This window comes from Charadrius vociferus, unplaced genomic scaffold (assembly GCF_000708025.1).
Source record: "Charadrius vociferus isolate BGI_N301 unplaced genomic scaffold, ASM70802v2 scaffold218, whole genome shotgun sequence".
Taxonomy (NCBI): domain Eukaryota; kingdom Metazoa; phylum Chordata; class Aves; order Charadriiformes; family Charadriidae; genus Charadrius; species Charadrius vociferus.
The window spans coordinates 2,154,162-2,176,081 of NW_009650084.1; the positions used below are offsets into that span (position 1 = coordinate 2,154,162).

The 21,920-nt window shown below is 43.3% G+C and overlaps 1 protein-coding gene across 1 annotated transcript in view; it reads left to right on the forward strand.

The window, feature by feature from the left end:
- Positions 1 to 21,920, forward strand: part of CARS2 (cysteinyl-tRNA synthetase 2, mitochondrial (putative)) — a 41,924-nt gene that overhangs the window by 1,744 nt on the left and 18,260 nt on the right. Inside the window, exons 2-9 of the mRNA XM_009892156.1 lie at positions 1 to 27; positions 4,812 to 4,929; positions 7,692 to 7,763; positions 8,513 to 8,618; positions 9,295 to 9,378; positions 12,151 to 12,280; positions 15,647 to 15,780; positions 19,504 to 19,571. Coding sequence (XP_009890458.1) covers positions 1 to 27; positions 4,812 to 4,929; positions 7,692 to 7,763; positions 8,513 to 8,618; positions 9,295 to 9,378; positions 12,151 to 12,280; positions 15,647 to 15,780; positions 19,504 to 19,571 — 739 coding nt within the window. The remainder of the gene's footprint in view (positions 28 to 4,811; positions 4,930 to 7,691; positions 7,764 to 8,512; positions 8,619 to 9,294; positions 9,379 to 12,150; positions 12,281 to 15,646; positions 15,781 to 19,503; positions 19,572 to 21,920) is intronic.

The following is a 21,920-nucleotide window of genomic DNA, read 5'->3' on the forward strand; positions in this document are numbered from 1 at the left end:
CGACCGGCCACACCTGGGGCACGCCTGGTGGGTCGCGGCTGTCCCCTGTCGCGGGGGGGCTTGGGGGGGTGGTGGTGTCCCATCCTGCGTGGGCATGGCACAGGTGGGAACTGTGGTAGCGGGCAGCGCATGTCCGGGTGACAGACCCCCTGTCCGGTGACAAGACCCCACACCTGGGTGACAGACCCCCTGTCTGGTGACAGACCCCCGGTCTGGGTGACAGACCCCCTGTCCAGTGACAAGACCCCACACCTGGGTGACAGACCCCCTGTCTGGTGACAGACCCCCGGTCTGGGTGACAGACGCCCTGTCCAGTGACAAGACCCCACACCTGGGTGACAGACCCCCTGTCTGGTGACAGACCCCTGGTCTGGGTGACAGACCCCCTGTCCAGTGACAAGTCCCTGCATCTGGGTGACAGATCCTGTGTCTGGGTGACAAGACCTCACAGCTGGGTGACAGACCCCCTGTCTGGTGACAAGATCCCACATCCAAGTGATAGACCCCCTGTCCAGTGATAAGACCCTGCATCTGGGTGACAGACCCCCTCCCTGTCGAGTGACAGACCCCCTGTCCGGTGACAGACCCCCTATGCAGGTGATAGATGCCCTGTCCAGTGACGAGACCCTGCATCTGGGTGACAGACCCCCTCCCTGTCCGGTGACAGACCCTACGTCCGGGTGACAAGACCCCGTGTCTGCATGGCAAGACCCCGCACCTTGGTGACAGAGCCCATGTCTGGGTGACAAGACCCCGCACTCGGGTGACAGACCCCCTGTGTGGGTGACAGACCCTGCCTTGGGAAGTGTGGAAGGGGCTGTTGGTGCAGCTTGTCCCAAAAGAGACAGTTCTGGGGAGGAAAGTGTCAGGAACGTGCTCTTTTTGTGCCTGGCAGGGTGAGTTATTCAAAATTGTATCAGCAGAACATCACCTCCTGCGCGGAGGAGTTGGGGTCCGGGAGCAGAGCCTCCTGTCCCTGTGAAATGGCAGTTCTGCCTGGAATGGGATTTGGATGCTCTGTCGGCACCCAGGACAAGCCATCCAGGGTTGACTGTTAGTAAAAAGGTGCTTTTAAGGTTAAGAGTTAAAGTGTCAGTTCCTAAATGTTGGAAAGCCCAGGTAGCTCAAAGGCCTTTTTGCACAGTACCGGTTCAGTGGCTTATTATGTTTAAAAAAGAACAACAAACAAACAACCCAAAACAGTGCAGTGTTTTCTCATTAGGATAATGAAAATAATAAAGCAGCTTCATTATAAGTAATCTTGAAAAAAAAAAAAACATTTTAAATATGCCAGAGAAGGTTGCTGCCAGTTGTTCCGAAATGCACCTGGTGAGATGACGTGCAGGGTGCCTGCAGGTCCCTGTGAAGCCGGCGGAAGTTGCAGCAGCTCTGCTGCTCTTCGGCTCCTGTCCCCAAATTCTTGAAAGAACAAGCTGCGTTGGGCTCTTTGGAAGAGCCAGGGTTTCTCAGATAATTGCCATCTGTGTGACAATCAGATGCTGTATATTTGAGTAATTCCCTTTTCAGTGTAGGGCTTCTCACAGCTTCTGGTCCCGTCTCAGCTTCATTCAGAAACTCGTGTTGAATTTTGCTGAGTGTTGAGTGATCTCAGTGCTGCGCAACTGCTCCTTCTTTCTGTAAAAGGGAAGTTTTAACATACCAGTCGTGTAAAAATACTGTTGGCAACCTCTCCTTTAGCGCTGCTATACTGTTGTGTGCATGCGGTGGGGTCTTTTTCCTCGTTGCTTTCATCCAGTCTTAGCAGAAAACTAACCTAGCTTTTTACTGGTGATCTAAAAGTCAAGAAAATGGTATATTGAATTATTTTGTTTGTACTTAGTACCTTCAGGGGAACTTAAATATTTAAAAAAAAAAGTCATAGCAATTTGTATATTTAAATCTACAGTTATTGTAATACAGGCTATGTTGCAGTTTACCTTGAAATAATTACAATTTCAAATCGTTGCTTGAGAGCAGCTGTATAAAAAGATGCTAATACATTTCTTTTCTCTTGTGGCGCAGTGGAGGTTTTCTAGTACGGTGGGGTCTCTCTTCCCTGAGGTGGTGTAACAGCGGAGGGAATTGCAGACGTGCTCCCGTCCTCAGGGGTACCTTGGATCTAGGGCACAGTGTTTACAGAGGTGCAGAACTTCACCTCTTGGTCTCGCCGCCCTCTGTGGATTTTGAATGTCTGGTTTTGTCAGTGGTGCTCCTTGTTCTCCTGCCTTCAGGCTTTTTTGATTAAAGGTGGGAGTACGAAGGCCTTGCTCTGCCTGTTCTCTTACCCGTCTCTCATCCTAAGAATTTCAAGCTTCCCTGATGTGGAGGTTTGCCGTATGTCTGTGCCACCTGGCTTTGACCTCTTCACTTGCTGATTTAAGAAAGACTAGTTAGGGCTGAATATCACCTTTGGAGCTGTGTATCACGCAGATAAGTGGCTGTGTTACACTCTTGCTGCTGCCTCTTTAGCGCCTTCACGTGTTGTTCCCGTAGGGCTGTTGCATGGCAAGATGTCTGCGCTGAAGACCTTTTTCTCTCTCTTCTGGTCAGTTAAACCCTGCAGCGTGTGAGGGGTTGGCTGTTCTGTCCCAGTGTCTGTGGTCTTGCACATGTCAGCGTTGACATCCAGTTGCTCAGCTGATTTGTTCAGGATGGTGGAACACTCTTGATTTAATTTATTTTTTTTTTTAATTGTATATTTTTTCCCAGTAGGTCCAACTGTAGAGCTTTGGTAGGCACAGCAGAAGTGCATGCTGCTGTTTGGGATCTACAGGCCAGGAGACGCACTGGGAAAGAGGATGAAGTCAAATGGGGTGATGGCCATTGCTATTGTGCCACTTTTGTAAAACACCATCTTCTTGTTGCACTCTTGCAAGATGTTATCTTATCATCAGAATTCCTTTTTTTGCTTCTTTTTGCATTTGACTGGTGGCAGGCACAACAAACGTGGCAGGTAGTAATACAGAAATGAATAATGGATATGAGCTTGAGGTCCTTGAGAAGAATTTGAAAATAATGGCATTATTATTTTTCTCCCCTCCTCCTTCCCCTCCACAAGGATTTCTTATTTCTCTAAATAATCTGACTTTCTCTAGTATGTTGTGCTTCCAGACTTCAAAAGAGGTGCTCTGTGTGCCTTGATACAATATCCAAAACTTATTCTGTATAAAGAAAAAAAATCAGGCGGGCAAAGAATGCCACCTTTTCCCTCAGTTCTGAGGCTGGCCGTGGTCGTGCTGGTGCAAGCTGTAGCCTGGTTGGCATCCAGGTTCCTGGCTGAGTGCTCGGAAGGAAGGGTAAACCCAAGCACGAGAGGAGATTTCATTCAGTCCCTTGTACCTGCTCTGCCACTCTCCTGATTTTGACTGTCTGGTGTTTTTTTTTTCTTTTCAGTTCCCGAAGTGGTAAGGACCCTGCTTTCTGAGGTGCCAGGAGATCTGCTCTGGCTCTTGCAGTGTTTCTTCCATCAATTGGAAGATCAGAGGAGAGGGAACAGTGCAAAACAGCGCAGAGTTTGTGTCTGCTGTGGAAACTAGGACCGCAGGGCTGTTAAATCTAGTATCAGGCCTTTGATGCTGGCATCGTTCCTCGGAACGGGGTCCGAAGGCCAATTTAATATTCTTATGGAATCATGTCACCACATCAGATGAGCATTACTTCCAGTGAGCTGGTGTTCATTAAAAACCATCTCCCTGGCAGCACGTGCCACCTTTCAGAAAGCCTTTTCCTACATGGGCATAGTGCAAACACCACCACCACAAAGTATTTTTCTTCATCAAGATATTACACGTCCATAAACCTGAACCTTAGTGCCAACTAGTCCCTGCAGCTAAGGTGAAGGATGCAAATCCATTTCCAGTATTTGCTTACACTTTTTTTTTGCTCTGACAGCCACGGGAGTTGCGTTTCGTGCAGTGCTGCAGGTGAAATGGGAACCTGTAGGTCTGCGAGTCTCCTTTTGGGCTCCGTTTTCTCCAAAGCCAGCACAGGCTGAGGATTCCCATCACCTTGCAGGGCAGACCTGGAGTCTGTAGTCACCTTCTCATATCTCACCTAACTGGGTTTTACTCAGTCAAAGCGTGTTTTTAGAATTACGAGTGGAGAGTCTGTGAGTGGCAGGAGGGGCTGCCGCAGCCCTGGGCAGCTTGTAGGTACAACAATCTATCAGCCTTCAATACTCTGTTTTGTGGCGAAGAGCCCGAATAATTTTGAAAGTTTATTCTCGAGTATAAATAAAACAAAATAACCCCCAGAGCAGCTGTTCTTTGCTATCAGAAAAGATCTGTGGTGGTGTGTGAACGAAATAGTTTATTGGTGGCTGGTAGCTGTAGTTGTTACTCAGCCCCAAGCAAAGTTCATTTGAACCCTGTTTTATTTCTCCCTGTTCTTCTGCCCTGTGGCTTTTGAAAACCTGTTAGGATATACAAAGCCTGAGGGATGTATTTCAAGAATATCTGATCTGCGTGTCTGTTGGTAGTGTTTGCTTTGAGAGAGTCTTCTGGCTCAGGCGTAGCTTCCAAGGATGCACTTCGGTGCTTGGATAACGAGATGCAACAAAAGAAAACACTCAGAAAATTTGATGTAATGTGTCGCTAATGCCAGAAGAGGGTAGGCCAGTTCAAGGGAAATTTGCGTGACTTTTGTGCAGGTGGTAACTGGGTTTGGAAAAGCACTTTATGCACTTAAGACCTTTTCATTGCAAGTGTTGGAGGGCTTAGATTGTCCCCGTGGCTGTTGGTGCTGTTGGTTATTTTTATTTAAGTTTATTCTTACTACTGCATGTTTAAAAGCTTGTATTTTTTCTTTTCCAGCTCCTATGTTAAGTTTGATATAATTCGGAGGATAATGACTAGGTTTTTTGGAATCGAAGTTATCGTGGTGATGGGGATCACAGACGTAGATGACAAGATAATAAAAAGAGCCAATGAGGTAGGTGTTTGCTGCACTCTTCGACCCAAACTTTCGGTATTTTCTACAGCTGCTTACATAGGGAAATTAACCTGGGTTTGGGCTTTTTTTTTTTTTGAGTTTTTTTTGTTTTAATTAGTATATAATCAGTGTTGAGATTTCTGGTCCCCTGGCACAGTTGTAATGGGGCTGGAAGTCCGGAGGACTGGGCGTCGAAAGCTGTGCAGAGGTAAATCAAGGGGTGAGGGGGAGCGGTGGGGAGGGTGGTGTTACACACTCCTCCTGCCCTTGCTCCCTGCCCGGGAGGCCAGCAGGGGACAAAAAGCCAGGGTGAATCCTCAGCACAGCTGGAGAGTGTCTTATCCCAAAAGGCAACCCAAAACACAGCTGCCAGTAGGCTTCTGGATGTCTTCTGGAGGAGCGTTGTGTGCCCTCGATGGTTCAAGGTGGCATATATATATATATGTATAGCATTGCCAGGGGAGAGGGTGAGGGCGGTTCCCAAAAGGTGCAATGTCAGCGCCTTGGAAAGCTTTATCAGTCTTGTCACCTACATGAGAGTTGACACTGAGTGTATGGGTAAGTCTTGATAAGACCGGGACCTGGTGGCTGGATTAATATAGAAAATATAATAAATAATAAAAAAAACTCCAACACAACCAAACCTTTTAGTGAATTCTTGGGGTTGTTAGCCTGATTAAAGATTTTATGACTATAAGTGTTTCTCAGTTGGATTTTAATCAGACTTTTTTTACCAGCTGAGCTTGGTGAATGATTATTCCAATTCTTTTCTCTTTTTTTGGAATTTTTTTTTGGACCCTAAGTGCCAAGAATGCATTCTGCCTTTTGAAGTTGGCTTTCTTTTTTTAAGTGTTACATAGTAGTTTTTTTTTAAATGTGTAACTCACGTCTTCTGGATCATAAATGGATGTGTTGGATCAAATTGCAGTTGCAAGCTTTAAGCCAGTTTCTTGGAGCCAGAGAATTTGACAGCTGTCACTTTTATTTAATCTTTAAGTAAACAGTTACTATTGCTGTGAAATATAGGGTACTACATTCAAAAGAATACTAGCACGGCACTCTTGTAGAAATATGTTTGTTCCCATAGTCCATTTACTTGCATTTTTTTAAGGCAGTAGGCCATCTTAAAAAAACTAATATTGCATTTTAAATCTACATATGTACATTTTAAAATTTTTCCTTATTGACAGAACGTTATGGAGATTTTATGTTTGAGGGGTGGAAAATGACATGTTTTAAAAGAACTTGTGTTTATGTACTGCATTCTTTGGTTCTATGAAGAAATCTTTTACTGGCTTTTTTATGGCTTTTTGAAATGCCTGCTCTGCTCTCTGCGTTTCGTTTGCATGGCCAAGGCCTCTTCCTCTGTGGATTGATTTTGTTGTGGGGACCTCTCTACCTGAAGCATTACAGGCAGTAGGATCAACATGCCTAAGTTGGATCTCCATCCTCTGGTTGGATTCATCTAGGGAAAACATGAAATTTGGTCATCTAGTCTATGATGAGTGTGCTGCATTCCCTCAGTGGTCCTTTAAGAGAGAGATGAGTCTGTTTGCATTTTGGGCATCCGTCTGGACAGGAGGAATTTCCCCATCTTCCTCCTGTAGGAACCTTTGTCTTCCGTGTTGATCGAAGAAGCAGCTGAGCTGTCTGGGGACATGAGTCCTATCACTGGGGTCTGGAAGAGTACTCTCTCTGGTCTGTAGGCAGAAGTGTGCCTTCGTCTCTCAGTGGTGGCCACCTTCATCGTTTCATTGTTCGTTGAGCATCTGGTCTGTCTTCACCAGAACTCCTGTCTGTCTAGGAGCTTGTCCAAATAGTGGTTCCCACCTGCGCTCTGAAAATCAACCCCTTAAAGATGCTCCAGTAATGAATTGGAAGTGATGAAACTGGATTTTTGTTAATGATTCAGTTATCTGCAAGCTGGAGAGACTGACAATATGTTGTCTCCTGCCCAGAAGGTTCTTCTCAGAGAAAACATAAAAGCTCGCATTTGAAACACTTTGATATCGTACTTTTGCTTGCTAGGGCAGGTTTTGCTGTCCTGCATCTTTCAAGCCCTGGCCTCTTCTGGGTACTGGAGAACAAGTGTCTTGTCATGCGCAAGTTGTCCCTTTCCTTTCGGGTTGCACTTTCTCGTTACTTCTGCGTGGATCCCTGCTCCTGTCCATCAGCCAGTGAATGAGGAATGCAGAGAAGATGCTGGAGAAGTGCTGCACCTGGCAAAGCATGGGACTGACTCTCAGTTCATTTCCCCTGATTGTACTGAGATCTATGAGTAACCATGATCAGCTGAAATAGCTTATTTTTCTTAATCACTGAAAATTAATATCCTGTCTCATCCTGCAAGTCTCTGATCTGTCTTTCTGACATGTAGGTGGTATCGGTGTCCCCTGCCAATAAGTTGAATGAATTTCATGCCCCATGTACTGTAGTATGTCTTGTCACTGGAAATGGAAGACCCCCTCAAGAGGAAAATAATGAGGGAGGGAAGGAGTTTGTTATTCTAATCTTTGGTTGCTTTCTCTTAAAAGTAGTACTTCATTTATGCTTCTGAATTGCCAAAATATTAATACATATCTATTAAGTTATTTATAACTTACATCTCCTCCTCGTGACTTAGATTAATAAGCCTTTCTGACTCTTTACCTTGGGGGCTCTGTAAGTCTTCCAATTAGCTATTAACTGTCTGATAAAAGATTGCAATATTTTATATTATTACTTTGATTTATGATTTCCTAATCTGCTTTTCTCTTTTTCAGATGAATATATCGCCAGTAGCTCTTGCTCGTATTTATGAAGAAGACTTTAAACAAGATATGGCTGCCTTAAAGGTACAGATACTCGAGCTTCTAAATTTAAGAGTATTTTAAAGCAATTATTTTATTAAGGAATCTGATTTTAACAGTTTGATATGAAAAAATAAATTGATTGCTTATGTGATGAAGTGTTGCTTGGAAACTCAATACTGATTTACTTTTTTGTTCTTCTGGAAAGGTGCTGCACACCTTTTAAGTAAGGAAATTGGGGAGAAGCAAACCCTAGCTTTGGAAGGAACAAGTTAAATTTCTTTAGGAATGCAATTTTTTTTACCCCATGCAATAGAGCCTTGGTTCACAGATAATACATCAAATATTTTTTCATTGATTTCAGGTGACTTTGCTTCTTGTGCAGAATACTTGTCAAAAGCACGGAATAAGCAACTGGGAAAAATTAGTGGATATTTTTTTTGCCACTCCTCAATTTTTGTGTGTGTGTGTGTGTGTGTATTACCTTAAATGCTGCTTATGACCTTTTTATGATTGTCATGGTTTGGGCCAGACTGGCCACTGAGACAAATGACAAATGCTCTCCCTGACTTCTCTCTCGCCCGGGCTGTGCTACAGGGGCTGTTCACAAGAGCCATCTCGCCACTCATTGGCAAAGGAGTTTTGACCTGCTCTGTCTCTTGCAATATTTTTTTTTTTTTTTGAAAGATAAAATTGCAGAGAATGTTCTTTAAAGTTAGTTTCTTAGATTGAAAAGACTTGTCAGCAGTGTGTTTCATACAGGCTAATAAGATGTTACTCTTTCTTTGTTTAAGGTCCTTCCTCCTACAGTATATATGAGAGTGACTGATAATATTCCTCAGATAATTTCCTTTATAAAAACAATAATTGCTAGTGGACAAGCTTATGCAACCTCGCAAGGTAAGATGTAGAGCAAGGCAACTGCTTGTTCAGCTCATGCACAGGAAATCAACACTCTTAGCAATCCTGTTTTGGGATCAGATGAGATACCCTGTGCCAGGCTTTCCTTCTGTTGATTAACAGACAGGGTGTGAGCAACTTGTTTGTGATTATATGAGTGGGTGGAACAACTATTACTCAATTTCTGAGTTAAATGTAGCTCATTACTTACTATAATTGTTTACTGTCATGAACTGCTATCATCTAAGCTCCTGTGGAGAAGTCCTGGCCTGGCTTCTACAAGAGAGCTGGGGGAACCTCTTAGCTCTAAACAGGAGGTGCTGTAAGAGATGTACCTGCAAAGCACAATGTGTGGATTTTTTTTTTAGCAGAGATGGTGGTTGTAGAAGCATTCAAGTGCATTATAACTGGAGTGGCAGTCGGCTATGTTTCAGAGGGAATTGCTGATTGTGCATGGGCAGGGAAGAACCTAGGGAGATCTCCAGAATACAAAGTTACCCTATGCGCAGAACGAACACATGCAGTGAGGTTACTGAAAAGCTAGTCATATGGAAACATGTGCTATACTTTTGCAATATTTCTGAATTTATAAATTAGAATTTCAAATGAATTTCCTCTTTATCATGACCGTGTCCCGTCTTTGCTATAAAACTAAACATTATTTTTTTTCTATTAGGTAATGTTTATTTTGATGTTAAGTCTTGGGGGAAAAGATATGGAGTGTTAACTACTATTTATCCTGATGCCCAAGATGAAGCAGGTATGTTCATGGCACCAGCTTGTTCATATTAATGCATTGTCTGAGCTCTTGATGTATCTATGCATAAACCTTAATTCAAGAGCCTGAAAAAGTTTTCCAGCCTGTTGTGTATAACCACATTATTAATTAATTAATATAGTCTTAATTAATTTAGACATCTTTTTTTACTGGTACCCTGGAACGATTAAGATTCTTAATTTTATTTAAATACTTGTGAGTGCTACATACAGACTTCATAGTGAGGTGGTAGTCTCATCTGTTGCGCTAGCCTGCAGTGAGATAGTCAAGTGTGAGTAAATGCAGGGAAATGTCATCTACCGTGTTACTGTTTGGGCAGCTGCACCCTTCTGATCCATGCTATCCAGATGAATTTGCTTCTTTCATTGCTTGCCACTGGACTACTGCTAAGCAGCCTGTTTGTGTGAGGGTGAGTAATCTCTTGCTAGGCTGTGCTAGAGCATGCCGATACCCTCGGCTGGGCGTTTTTTGCTGCGGTTGTCCAGCTGCTGAGCAGGATTGCTGAGCCTCTCTGTCGTTTCTGTAAGTTGGGTCAGATCAGGTCTCTGCATTGGAGAATTAGATGCAGGTGTCCTGCGTCCTTTGCACGCTGAAGTTCAATATTTCTTCATTGAAAAAAATCTGTTTGCAATTACTGAAAATGCCTGGCAGGCTGATGCTCAGGTGAATTCCAGCCAGAAGGAAACTTCTCACAGCTCTGCTCTGGAGTTGTTTCAACATTACAACTCGCAGAGGGAATGCCTTTTGTCGACAGTTATTTAGAAGCAGTTACTGACTGCAAAGGCAGCCAACAGCCTCCGTGGCTGCACTGGGAAGAACATTGCCAGCAGATCAAGGGAGGTGATCCTTCTCCGCTCAGCACTGGTGGGACATGCCTGGAGTGCTGGGTCCAGTGCTGGGGTCCCCAGTACAAGAGAGACGTGGGCATATTGGAGAGAGCCCAGCAAAAGGTCATGAATACGATGAAGGTACTGGAGCATCTTTCATCTGAGGAAAGGCTGAGAGAGCTGGGACTACTCAATCTGGAGAAGAGAAGGCTCAGGGCATCTTAACCATGTGTACAAGTACCTGATGGGGGAAGTAGAGAAGATAGAGCCAGGCTTTTCTCAGTGGTGCTTGGTGACAAGACAAGAGGCAATGGGCATGACCCCAAACACAGGAAATTCCATTTAAAGCTAAGAAAAACCTTTTTTACTCTGAGGATGGCTAACACAAGAATATGTTGCCCAGAGAGGCTGTGGAGTCTCGGTCCTTGGAGATGTTGAATACCCCACTGGTCACCGTCCTGAGCAGCCTGCTGTAGCTGAGCCTGCTCTGAGCAGGGTTTGGACTAGACGATCTCAAGGTGCCTTCCAGCCTCAACCATGACTGATTGCGTGTTTTACCCTATTTCCCCTCCTGTCACCTATAGCTAAATTTATTGTTATTTCTAAAGACTTTGACTCTTTAGTTCATAACTGAGAAGATGAAGAATGCTTTGTTGGTGTGTTGTTTTCTTTTTTGTAGCAGTATACGCAAAAAAGGCAAGAGGAGGATGCAGTCAGCAGATACTGGTCAGCCAGAGCTTGGCAAAGTAGTGAAAAAGCCAAGATGGAGATTCAGTGGATAAAACTAGGGTTATATTTCTGTCCCTTTATTTCTTATCAATTTTGAATGATGAAGCAGGTGTAATGGATTTTTGTAATGTGCTTCCCTTAATATTGCATGACATTCCAAATAAAACCTGACTCTGTATATCAATAAAGTACGAGCAGAATGGCTCAAGAAAAATTACCATCTAATAGTTGTCCAAAAATAGCTGTGAATCATCATTAAAATGTGTTGATACCAGAGTGCTCCAGACCCAGTGATACACCGTGGTTTCATTAGTGATCTGAAATAAGTAGAGGAAAGAAGTAAATCTAGCATTAACTGCTGATAAAACAGATGAGCAGTGTTAAATAAGGGAACTTAAAACAGTGCATGTTGCTTGCCAAGCTGGATCCCTTCAAGCCAAATAGGTATATCATTCCGCATCAGTCAGATGCGAGGTCATGTATTTGTCAGCAAAAAAACCTACAGAGTCCAGAACCCCGTTCTGTAGCTCCTGCCAGGAAGAGGTGTGTATCTGCCGGGGGGTTAGGAGCCAGTAGAGACAAACTCTCCTCTCAGCTGTACGGCGGCAAAAAGGAGTACATCCTTGGCTGTGTGGTGAACAAAACAACAAATCTAGCTCCTCTGTAGAGAAGCCATTGGTGAAAATGATGCTGGAAGGTTCTGCTGTCCAAGAATAGTTTTGTTTTTCATCTCTGTGCTGCTCTTGGTTTTATAGAATCTGAACAAGAAACTATTTGTGTCCCAGAGAAAAAAAATATCTTTTTTTTTTTATTTTTTTTTTATTTGTGGGTTTTGGTTTGGGTCATTTTTGTTACCTTTTCTGTTGCAGGGCAATCTGTTTTTCCTGGGAAACTGGCTGATAAGTAACTAAATGAATGATGTAAAACCAGAGAAGACCAAAAGGACTAAAAGGATAGCATGTATTAAAGAATCTTGAATCCATCTTTTTAGCCTGCAGAAATCTAATTCAACGAAACACTTGATTGAGAAACTGGAAGCCCTGTATAAGGGGGAAGGGAGGAAAGTTGCAGGAAAAGAAGTTGAGCAAAAGAGATTAACATCTGAGTAGTTCACTAAATGCACATTTCCACTTTCTTTCATTTGCTTATTTTTTTCCTTTGAGACATATCCCATTAACAAATCATTTATTCTTGGCAGTTGATACTGACAAACGACATGGTAAAGACTTTGCCCTGTGGAAGGCTGCCAAACCTCAAGAACCATCTTGGACTTCTCCGTGGGGAAAAGGAAGACCTGGATGGCACATTGAGTGTTCCACAATATCAAGGTCAGATTTCTTGGGTTTAAAATCTAATGCTGGTTTTTGTTTTCAGTCACAGTACAATGGTAGCAGCAGTGTTGAAAGTGGTTTTTTTTCTGATCAGTAGAAAGAACTGGGTTTAATATGAATTCTTTGTGCAATTTCCGATGTCACATGTGGCCCAAATGAACTCTGCTCCACCTTAATGCCATAGCTGTCTTGCTGTGTTTAGGCACTTTTTCTTGAGACAGATGTATTTAAAATATGATAGGCGGGATCACACAGTTGATTACAGAATCATAGAATGGTTTGGGTTGGAAGGGACCTTAAAGATCATCTAGTTCAAACCCCCCTGCCATGGGCAGGGACACCTCCCACTAGACCAGGTTGCTCAAAGCCCCATCCAGCCTGGCCTTGAACACCTCCAGGGGTGGGGCCTCAATAACTTCCCTGGGCAACCTGTTCCAGTGTCTCACCACCATCAGAGTAAAGAATTTCTTCCTAATATCTAATCTAAATCTACCTGCTTTCTGTTTAAAACCATTACTCCTCGTCCTATCGCTACAATCCCTGATAAAGAGTCCCTCCCTGTCTTTCCTGTAGGCCCCCTTTAGGTACTGAAAGGCTGCTATAAGGTCTCCCTAGAGCCTTCTCTTCTCCAGGCAGAACAACCCCAACTCTCTAAGCCTGTCCTCATAGGAGAGGTGCTCCATTCCTCTGGTCATCGTTGTGGCCCTCCTCTGGACTCACTCCAACAAGTCCGTGTCCTTCTTATGTTGGGGGCCCCAGAGCTGGACGCAGTACGCAGATGGGGTCTCAGCAGAGCAAAGGGGCAGAATCACCTCCCTTGATCTGCTGGCCATGATTCTTTAAAGGCAGCCCAGGATATGGTTGGCTTTCTGGGATTAGCAAGTCTTTTAAATTGAACTGAGTAACCAAAGTTTTAGTGAAAGTCATGGTACCTCTTTCATTTGCATCCCTTCCACTTCTTGCAGTCTCCATTGGACCTAGTCCAGCATGTAGTACTGTGTCAGGAGGACAGAGTATGGGATTCCATCTCGACTCCAGCAAGCATATGAGATCTTGCTGGCCTTACCTTAACAGCAGTTGTGGATGTTCATGCTAATCATCTAAGCGTTATTCACATTTCTTTAAAAGTCAGTCATAGTATTAAATATTCTGATTTCTCTGTGGCAGTATATTCTGTGGGCACGATGGGAATTGTGTGTAGCAGCATTTTGCTTGTCGTTGGTTTAAATTAACTTGCTCTTAATTTGTAAGGTTTTTTTTTCTCCACAGGTTGGTAGTACTTACACTGCACTGTGTTAACTTATGGCCTATCCATTTGTATTTTAAAAAAAGAGACTAAATCTCTCCTGAAAAATTGATAGCTGTACATAGTTTTGCTTCAGTCTTAGTTTTTGGGGTTTTTTTTGGAAGCTAATAACAAACTATTTAGGTCTGGCCCTGTTTAACTTAAGTTTTCAAACCAAGCTGAAAGTAGACGGAACAGGTGCTTTACGTTTCTCTTTCATATGCTTCGCTGCTGCACTTGGGGTTGTTACTACCTGGTTGTTTATGTCTGTAAATAGTTTCAGCACTGTGAAACAGTTCTTAAAGCAACTGAAGTGCACAAAAATATGCTGTATTTGGAGTGCAACCTGTGACAGAAGTGTGCAGGTAGGAAATGCCAGTTATAAAATGGCCTATCTGCTGATGCGGTGCTACCTATAGTCTGCATTTCTTTCTGTAAAGACTTATTTTACTGTGGTTGGATGAGGCTCCTGCCATGTAAATAAGAGTTGACCCATGGAGAGCATAAGTGTAGTAATCTTGGGACTGTGAAAAATGGAGAGCTTATTTTGGTAAGTTACCTAAGACATTTTGCTGTCCCAGTCAGCTGTCCAAGGCCCATTTTAAGCAGTACCTGTTTTGCCAAAGATCTCAAAGCACTTTAAGTAATCCAGGTGAACTAATTTTGAAAAGTCTTTGAAGTGTGCCTCTGGGGAAGGTGAGCGGGAAGGGCGCTGGTCTCTGGTGCAGCCCTGGAGGAGGGATCCACCTGCTGCGACTGAGGTCTGATCTCCTCCCTGGAGTTTCCCTTGTGGTGAGATGGGCTGCTCCTCCCACCCCTTTAATGTTTTGCAGATCCATCTCTCTCCTCTTCCCAGCTCTTAATGGTTTTGTTGGAGGAAACGGCGAGTGGCTGGTGCTCCTCTGTAGATGGCACAAGGGAAGGCATGAGGTGGGGCGGCTCCTGTGAAGGTCTGTGCTTAAGCTGGGTTTGGAGCAGACAGGAGGAACCAGAGGGGCACGAGTCTGGGAAATGACAACAGCCCATCTTTCTTCCCTCCTTTCTTCTCCTCGTTTTCTTTTCTTCCTGTGCCCCAACTGCTTCTGCAGAGCCGTTGTGAGCCAGCACATTAACAGGGTGTTTTGTCCCCAAAAGGGACAAAATTATTAACATCTAGCCAGCTACCAGGAGCAACTTGTTAACGTGACATATGGAAAGACTGTGTGTGTCTGTGTGTACACACACATGCACACCTGTGTGGGGCTTGCCTTTTATTTTCTGCTGTGTAGACTTTGCATCTTCCCCAGCTTGAGTGTCCCTGGTTACTGGACAGTTAGCATTGATTTACCTCCCTGTGAGCAGATAAGTGCTGTCTTTGTTTAACAGATGGGCAAAACGAAGTTATTTGCTTGCCCAGCCTGTCCTGGCAGGGACTTGGTGGAGCAGTGGAAAGAGTGTAGCAGCCTTGACTCTTGGGGTTTCTCCAGAAAGCGCCTGGGTCTGTTCTGTTGCCTCGTGAATACCTTGCTGCCAGCCATTGGTATTTGCAGAGAGCCCGTGGGTGACCTGCACCGATGCAGCAGTGCTGTTGGGATGAGGGGAATGGCCTCGGGAGATCAGAGGCACCGACGCTTTCTTTTGACATTATAACAATGTAGGGCTAAGCGTTTTCTATCATGACTGCGTACAGTGTTGCCTGAATTCTTACAGAAAAGGTACAAGATAAAGAATAGTAATACCAAATTTACAGAAATGCTCATCACTTTGAAGTCATTAGGTTTGCAGATGAAAGCAGCTGTCTGATACTGAAACTGTAGCAGAACAAGGAAAGGAGATGTCCTCCTTGCCATTCTTTAATCTGTGTTAGAAAAATAGTTGTTTCTACTAAGCAGAATTAATTGTGGGCAGATATGGGTCCTGTGTGTGCAAGTTCTGCTGCAGTTTTGGTATCCGAGATCTGTGTAAAGTCTTGTTTTAAAATTGCAGTTGTTAAATTGTGCACTTAAATTTATGTTTTTTCATCTTATTCTTTTCTGCATTTCTTTTACAAAAAGCTTTTTGTAGTGTTCTACTTACCGATCGGGAAAATATTGTTACAGTGCAGTGTTTGGAAAGCAGCTGGACATCCATACTGGTGGAATAGATCTTGCATTTCCTCATCATGAAAATGAAATTGCACAGTGCGAGGTGTATCATCAGTGTGAGCAATGGGGGAATTACTTTTTGCATTCTGGTAAGTAAAATAGTAATCATCTTAAGAAGCCTGTAGGAATTTTTTTTTTATTTTTATTGTTTTAGGTTTGGCATTTGTATGGTAAATATGGTGAAAGTTTTTTAAACGTGATAAGACAAGACATCTGTACTACTGGAAAATAAGAATGGAGAGAATGCTAAGATACATGAACAGATGAACCAACAAAGCTCACAAAGTTGTGATCCTGCAGAGAAATGTCTGAGTTGGGATGTTTTTTGTGGTTTGAAACATGGGGGGAAGCCTTGCAGGCAGACAGTCTGCTGCAGCAACCAAGCACTGGATGTTCCATGTGTGCAATTCACATACCTGTAACTATTTAAATTTTCCTGGGAAGCCTTTTTTATCCACCAGTATCATTAGGCCTAATGATAGGTATGAGAAACAAGATTCATGCTGAAGATCAAGCGAGTCAGATGCTTTGGTCAGGCTTCATCAGTGAGGTTGCTGGTGGGTAGAGACAAGGAGGACTATGACATCTGTGGGCTACATAAAGACCAAGTCACTCACCCCTTGGCTCTGTAGAAAAGTGGAGACACTGAGTCCTGTCACTATAGTCCCTTAAACCTCTCCAGTGCTCGGACCAACTTCACTGCCTCTCTGCTTTCCTATGGAGTGAGAATAACTTGGTATTGGTATAGCCCATAGATGTCACAAACCTTCTTTCTTTCCCCAGGAGTGACCTCACTGGCTATGCCTCACTAAACTGTACCAAAGTGTCTTTTTACTTGTTTGGTCTTCAGCTTACGATACTGCCGGGCATTATGTATTCTTTTTGCCTTTGCACGATAGTGCTTCAGTGAAGTTTGTGCTATATAGTGCTTTGAACTACATCGTTGTCTGATGGTCTTAGTGCTGTTGCCGTTGATGGAAATCTTGAAATCTGTTCTTCCTGTTGCAGTCATGGTGGTTCTGGATGGTCTTCAAAGAGCTGAAGTCAATAAAAAGTCAGGTTCAAATCTGTGGTCTCTCTTCTTGCTGAACAGTACTTAGTGCAAGTTGTCTTGGTGAACTCTTTGAGCTGCTTCCATGTGTAAGAGATGCAGAGTTAAGCTTGTGCTATGCTCTGGGAATTACTTGGGCTTTCTTTTTTATATATATTTGTACTGTATGGAATGAATATTGAATTCTAGTTTCAGTTCTCAGTGTAGAACCTGTAATAAATCAATAGCAATTGTCCAGAGGCTGATGCATCCTCCAGGGTGTGCTTTGCTGCTGAAGTGCTGGGGAATTCTCTGTGCTCCCACTGAGATCCACTGGGTACTGCCAGGTGGAGCCTTCTGGTTGAAAACCAGTGAATCTGACTTTTCAAGTTTGGAATTGAAACTATAGGGGAAATATTCTTTGAAACTAACTGAATAAAGAAGAGTCAATTTTTCTTTAAAAAAAAATAAAAAAAAGGATTAAAAATATAAAAAGAACTTAATTCCAAGGGCAATTTGTACACTCAGGTTCTCTAGGAGCTGACAGATCACATTCATTAAGTCAAAAAATTTTGCTGGAGGACAATAGTGTGAATTATTTAGGGCAAATGAATCAGCTTCAGAAACAATTTATTCTGGTAGCAGACTTCAGAATTTTAGGAGGCTCAGAATTGGAGGAGCAATCCCCATTAGAGGAAGAAAATCCGTGCACTGGGGATAAATCTTTTTATAAGGACTTTATTTTTAGACTACTTGTAGTCTGGGAAGAGCACCAAGCCAAAGTTATGAAAATCCTTGTATTTTGTGATTCTTTAATGAAATCATTCTAAGCACTGAAACTCTTGAAGAGGAGTATTATTTCAAATTCAGATGTTACCTGTACCTTATTAGGAAAACACAGTCGAACTATTTTAAGCTTGGCTGCCTAAAGTCAAGTCAGTCAATATTTAGGCACCTTTGCAAAAGAGAAGATAATAATCATACTCAGGCTCTTCCCCGTCTCCCAGAAGAAGTTTATCTGTGGGTTTTACTTGGGTTGCAAGAGCTGCAGGCGTCCAATGCCACTGACAGCCTGAATGTTCATATTAAGTGCCCTGAATTTAACCATGCAGCGGTAAAAGTGGCCTCGCCTGCTACCAGTCAGGACAAATATGGTGCAAATGAGATTTTGGGCTGACCATAGATTTCTGCTGTAGCTGGTTCTGTATCCATAAATCTCTTGATGCTTTCCTACTCTGCTTAGAGAGTGTTGTGCAAGCTTAAATTTCCATGTGGTTGGGATAGGACCAGAGGTAGCCTTCTTATGGAGAATCCCCACTGCTTTGAATCATTGTCAGAAGTAGCTAAGAAGTGAAAACAGATGCTTTTTACGTCTGTTTACCAGGCCTGAGTGTGTTGCTTTTGTATCTGGATGAACGTAATGGGGATTTTATGGGCTTGGGGAAGAGAGGGAGTTCCAGGCAAGGCTGCAAAAGCAGCGCTGTGCGAAGAGTAGCACAAAACTCAGAGAGCTGCTTGGGCTGCTGAGCGAGAAATGCCACCTCTGCCAACACCTGTAAAAGCAGAAGCATGATCATATGTTGTCCTTGTGGAGCACTCTGCAGCGTTGATCATGTTGGACTGCCAAATCTGAAAGAATGCAGAGTGCTGGTGTAGTATTCCAGAGTAAGAAAAGTTCGTGCTTAAACATTTGCCACCAAGTAAGATTAAGTGATGGATTCTGCAGGTCATGAAGTGCCTGAAAATTGCTTGTTAGTTGTGGGTGCTCGGTAACTTACAGGATTACTCCTTTATTAGGGGAAGCCAATTAAGGCTTTTAACAACATTTCTGAAGTGATGCTGAGTAGTCTGCTGTTGGCTACGTGTTTGACACCTCTCTGGTGCTGTGAATAACTGATGTTTTCCATCAGCGGTGATGCTGTGGCTAGCACAGATGAGGCCCGGGACCGTACAGCCTGAGGTTGCCCATCTCCTTTCTTGCTTCGACAGAAGTTTCAGTCCTGATGCTGAGCTCTGTGTACTCTCCTAAAGGCAACAGAGATGGTTACTACTTTTTTTTCCTGTACTACAGCCCTGCAAACCAATGGTCCATACGGTTGTTGAAAGCTCTGGCAGGGCTCAGAGATAGCATTTTAAAATAAGCTAATTCAAATTAGGCATCATAGCTACATCCTTCCCTCCCCCTTCTTTTTCTCAGTCTCCCAAAGTCTGGAGAAATAGGGAATGTGCAGAAAATGAATTGTACACATAATGTATTTTGAACCAGCACAATAAATTATTGGATTAAAAAAAAACAGTGTTAGCAGCCACCAGCAAGTAATAAGTACAGAAAATTGTTTGAGTTTCAAGAATATTGTAATGCGAAGTCACTGGAAGATCTTTCAAGGTCTTAAAATATTTCTGAAAAGTCAAGAGTAACAGGTAAAGTACTTTTCTGTGAAGACTGAAAAGTGTTTGCTTGCTTGCTTGCTTTTTTTTATCGGTTTATTATCAGTTCTGAGCAGGAAGATTTTTGTTCCTTATTAATGTCTCTGCTTATGGTGGTGTTTTCTTTTCCTGTGTTTTAAAATTCACCCAGCCAAAGCTGAGGATGGAGAGGTATGCAGGACTGTGGGCAAAGCTATGGAAAAATATGTTACATGTTGCATTGAAATGCTTGGCACATATCCATCACAGCATATGCTGCCTCCAGTGTTTCCAGTGTCTCAGTGCAGTCTTTCTCCTTCACTCCCCATTCAGAGGCAAGCTCATTTATCCTGATTTTTTTTTTTTTTTGTTCTAGGGCATTTGCATGTTAAAGGAAGTCAAGAAAAAATGTCCAAGTCATTAAAAAACTACATAACAATTAAGGTAATCTATTTCTGTCGATGGATGCAATGTATGTTGGTAATATGCAAATATTAATCGCAGCCCTCTCTTGAGAAGACTTTGGAGTGTGTGCTTACACTGCAGCTAAAGACCCGAATCAGAGTGTTTCTGTAGTGCTGGTGTACCTGTTATTGAGGATCTGGGTGTAGGAGGGTGTGGGAACCCTGCTCAGACTCAGGCTTTCCTTATAACATGGATCTCACTGAGCTCAGAGTGTTTGTAGGAGCAGCGTTTGTGCCCCATACCAGACTTCTGCATTATAGGTTTACGGTTGGACTGGACGATCTCAAGGGTCTTTTCCAACCTAAATGATTCTGCTCCATAGGGATTTGTTCTCGTCTGTCTGCTCTTAGTAGAGCTTTTGGGACTTAGAAAAGAGCAGACGTTTTCCCTCGTTCTCCTTTAGGTGAAATGGGACAGTGTCAGCGTTTTGTCAGGAAGCTGTTGGGTGTCCTGCAACTGCACTATGCCAGTGGTCTCTCGTACTCTCCTTTATTTTTATACGGTCACCTTGTTGATGCACAGAGTGCTTTATCTTTTGGTACCCACCAAGCCACGTGAATATGTCCTGGTTTACTGTGTCCCGAGGTTTTTGGCATATCCCAGAGCAGGGTTTCCCTGCCAGGCGTGTGCCATAGAGCTGTGCTTGGCGCTGGGGTGGCTCCTGCGATGGCTGACACCTATCGCTAGAAGTGGGTAATTTCCTTCCTTTAGACAAAGCTTGAGAGGCTGTTTCAGCACATATGTTCCCCTTTGCCCTCTCAGAAGACTTAATTAAAATCCCTTTAAAAAGGAGTTCAATATGAGCTGCTTTATTCTTAATTCTCCTGATGCTGTCTGGGTACAGTTAAGCCCTGTCTCCCCCAGGAAAATTACCCATCGCTTGCAATTTTCACAGAAATTTCCTGAGTCTCAGCAGACGTTTTGCACAGTCTGAGTGGAGAAATGACCACGAGTCAGAGAATGGTTAGAGTTGGAAGGGACCTTAAAGATCATCTAGTTCCACCCCCCCTGCCATGGGCAGGGACACCTCCCACTAGACCGGGTTGCTCAAAGCCCCATCCAGCCTGGCCTTGAACACCTCCAGGGATGGGGCATCCACAGCTTCCCTGGGCAACCTGTTCCAGTGCCTCACCGCCCTCAGAGTGAAAAATTTCTTCCTAAGACCTAATCTAAATCTACCGTCCTTTGGTTTAAAGCCATCACCCCTCGTCCTATCACTCACTACACTCCCTGATAAATTAAAAAAAATAAACTGAATGCAATGCATGCCGTCAAAAATAACATGTAGAAACGTTCACCTCCATGTCTGTGGTGGGACTTCTTTGTGTTGAGAAAACAAAAATTTCAGGCCCATCTCTCTTGCCTTGTGGGTCTTGGCTTTTAATTTCTGCCCTTAAACATGACTAACAAGTATTAATCCTTCCCCGTAAGCGATTTTCAGTATGGCCAAACAAACTTCTTCCCATACAGCCTTCCTGCATCTTGGAAGTTAAGCCCTATGTGGAAGTTTTTATGCCCACTCCAAATGAGGGGAGGCCCATCCGGGATGGGGCCTGCGGCATTCCCTTGGTCCCACCAGTGGCCATCTGCATTCCAGGCCATCACCCAGGCACGGCCGCCCTGCGTCCTCTGCATCCAGCTGCCCTGTTTTCCCTCCCTCTGGTCACCTTCTCCAAGTTTGTGTTTTTTTTTTTTCTTTTTTGCTTTGTTTTTTAATAGGTATTAATTCTTACCCCCAGATAGCACATGGCTGAGCAACCTGCTTTGAAAGAGCAGTGATACTTCCTATGTGCTCCTCTTTTAACAACGTGCAGGATTGGTTTGTCTTGTTCGCATGGTCCTGTCCCAAATTTGAATTTATTTCTGTACTTTACTCATATTGTTCTACCTCTGTATATTAGCGTAAAGCTTCTGTGCACATAGGGTACACTCAGTTATATAGACTTTATTTAAAAAAGAAAACAAACAAACAAACAAAAAATACCCACCCAAAACCACGCCTACCAAAACAAACAGTATCGCTGTCTGTTTCTTCATTTAGCTTGCCCTCATTGCCTCAATTATTTCTGTTTTCACTCAAGAGACAGCACATTGCTGACACTTTGCTACCATCAGTGTTCAGGCTGGTTTAGTCTGGTAGCAGAAGCTAAATTTTGAAATACACATCTTTAAGCTAATGACACTTTCCCTATTTTCTCACCTGTATTCACTTCTCCTTAAGATTTTCTGTTTCAGTGGCATTTCTGTGTTACAAACTTACCATCAGCAGTTTGCAAATTAAAAAAAAAAAAAAAAACAGAATGCAAGGGTTAACGACAAATCTTTACC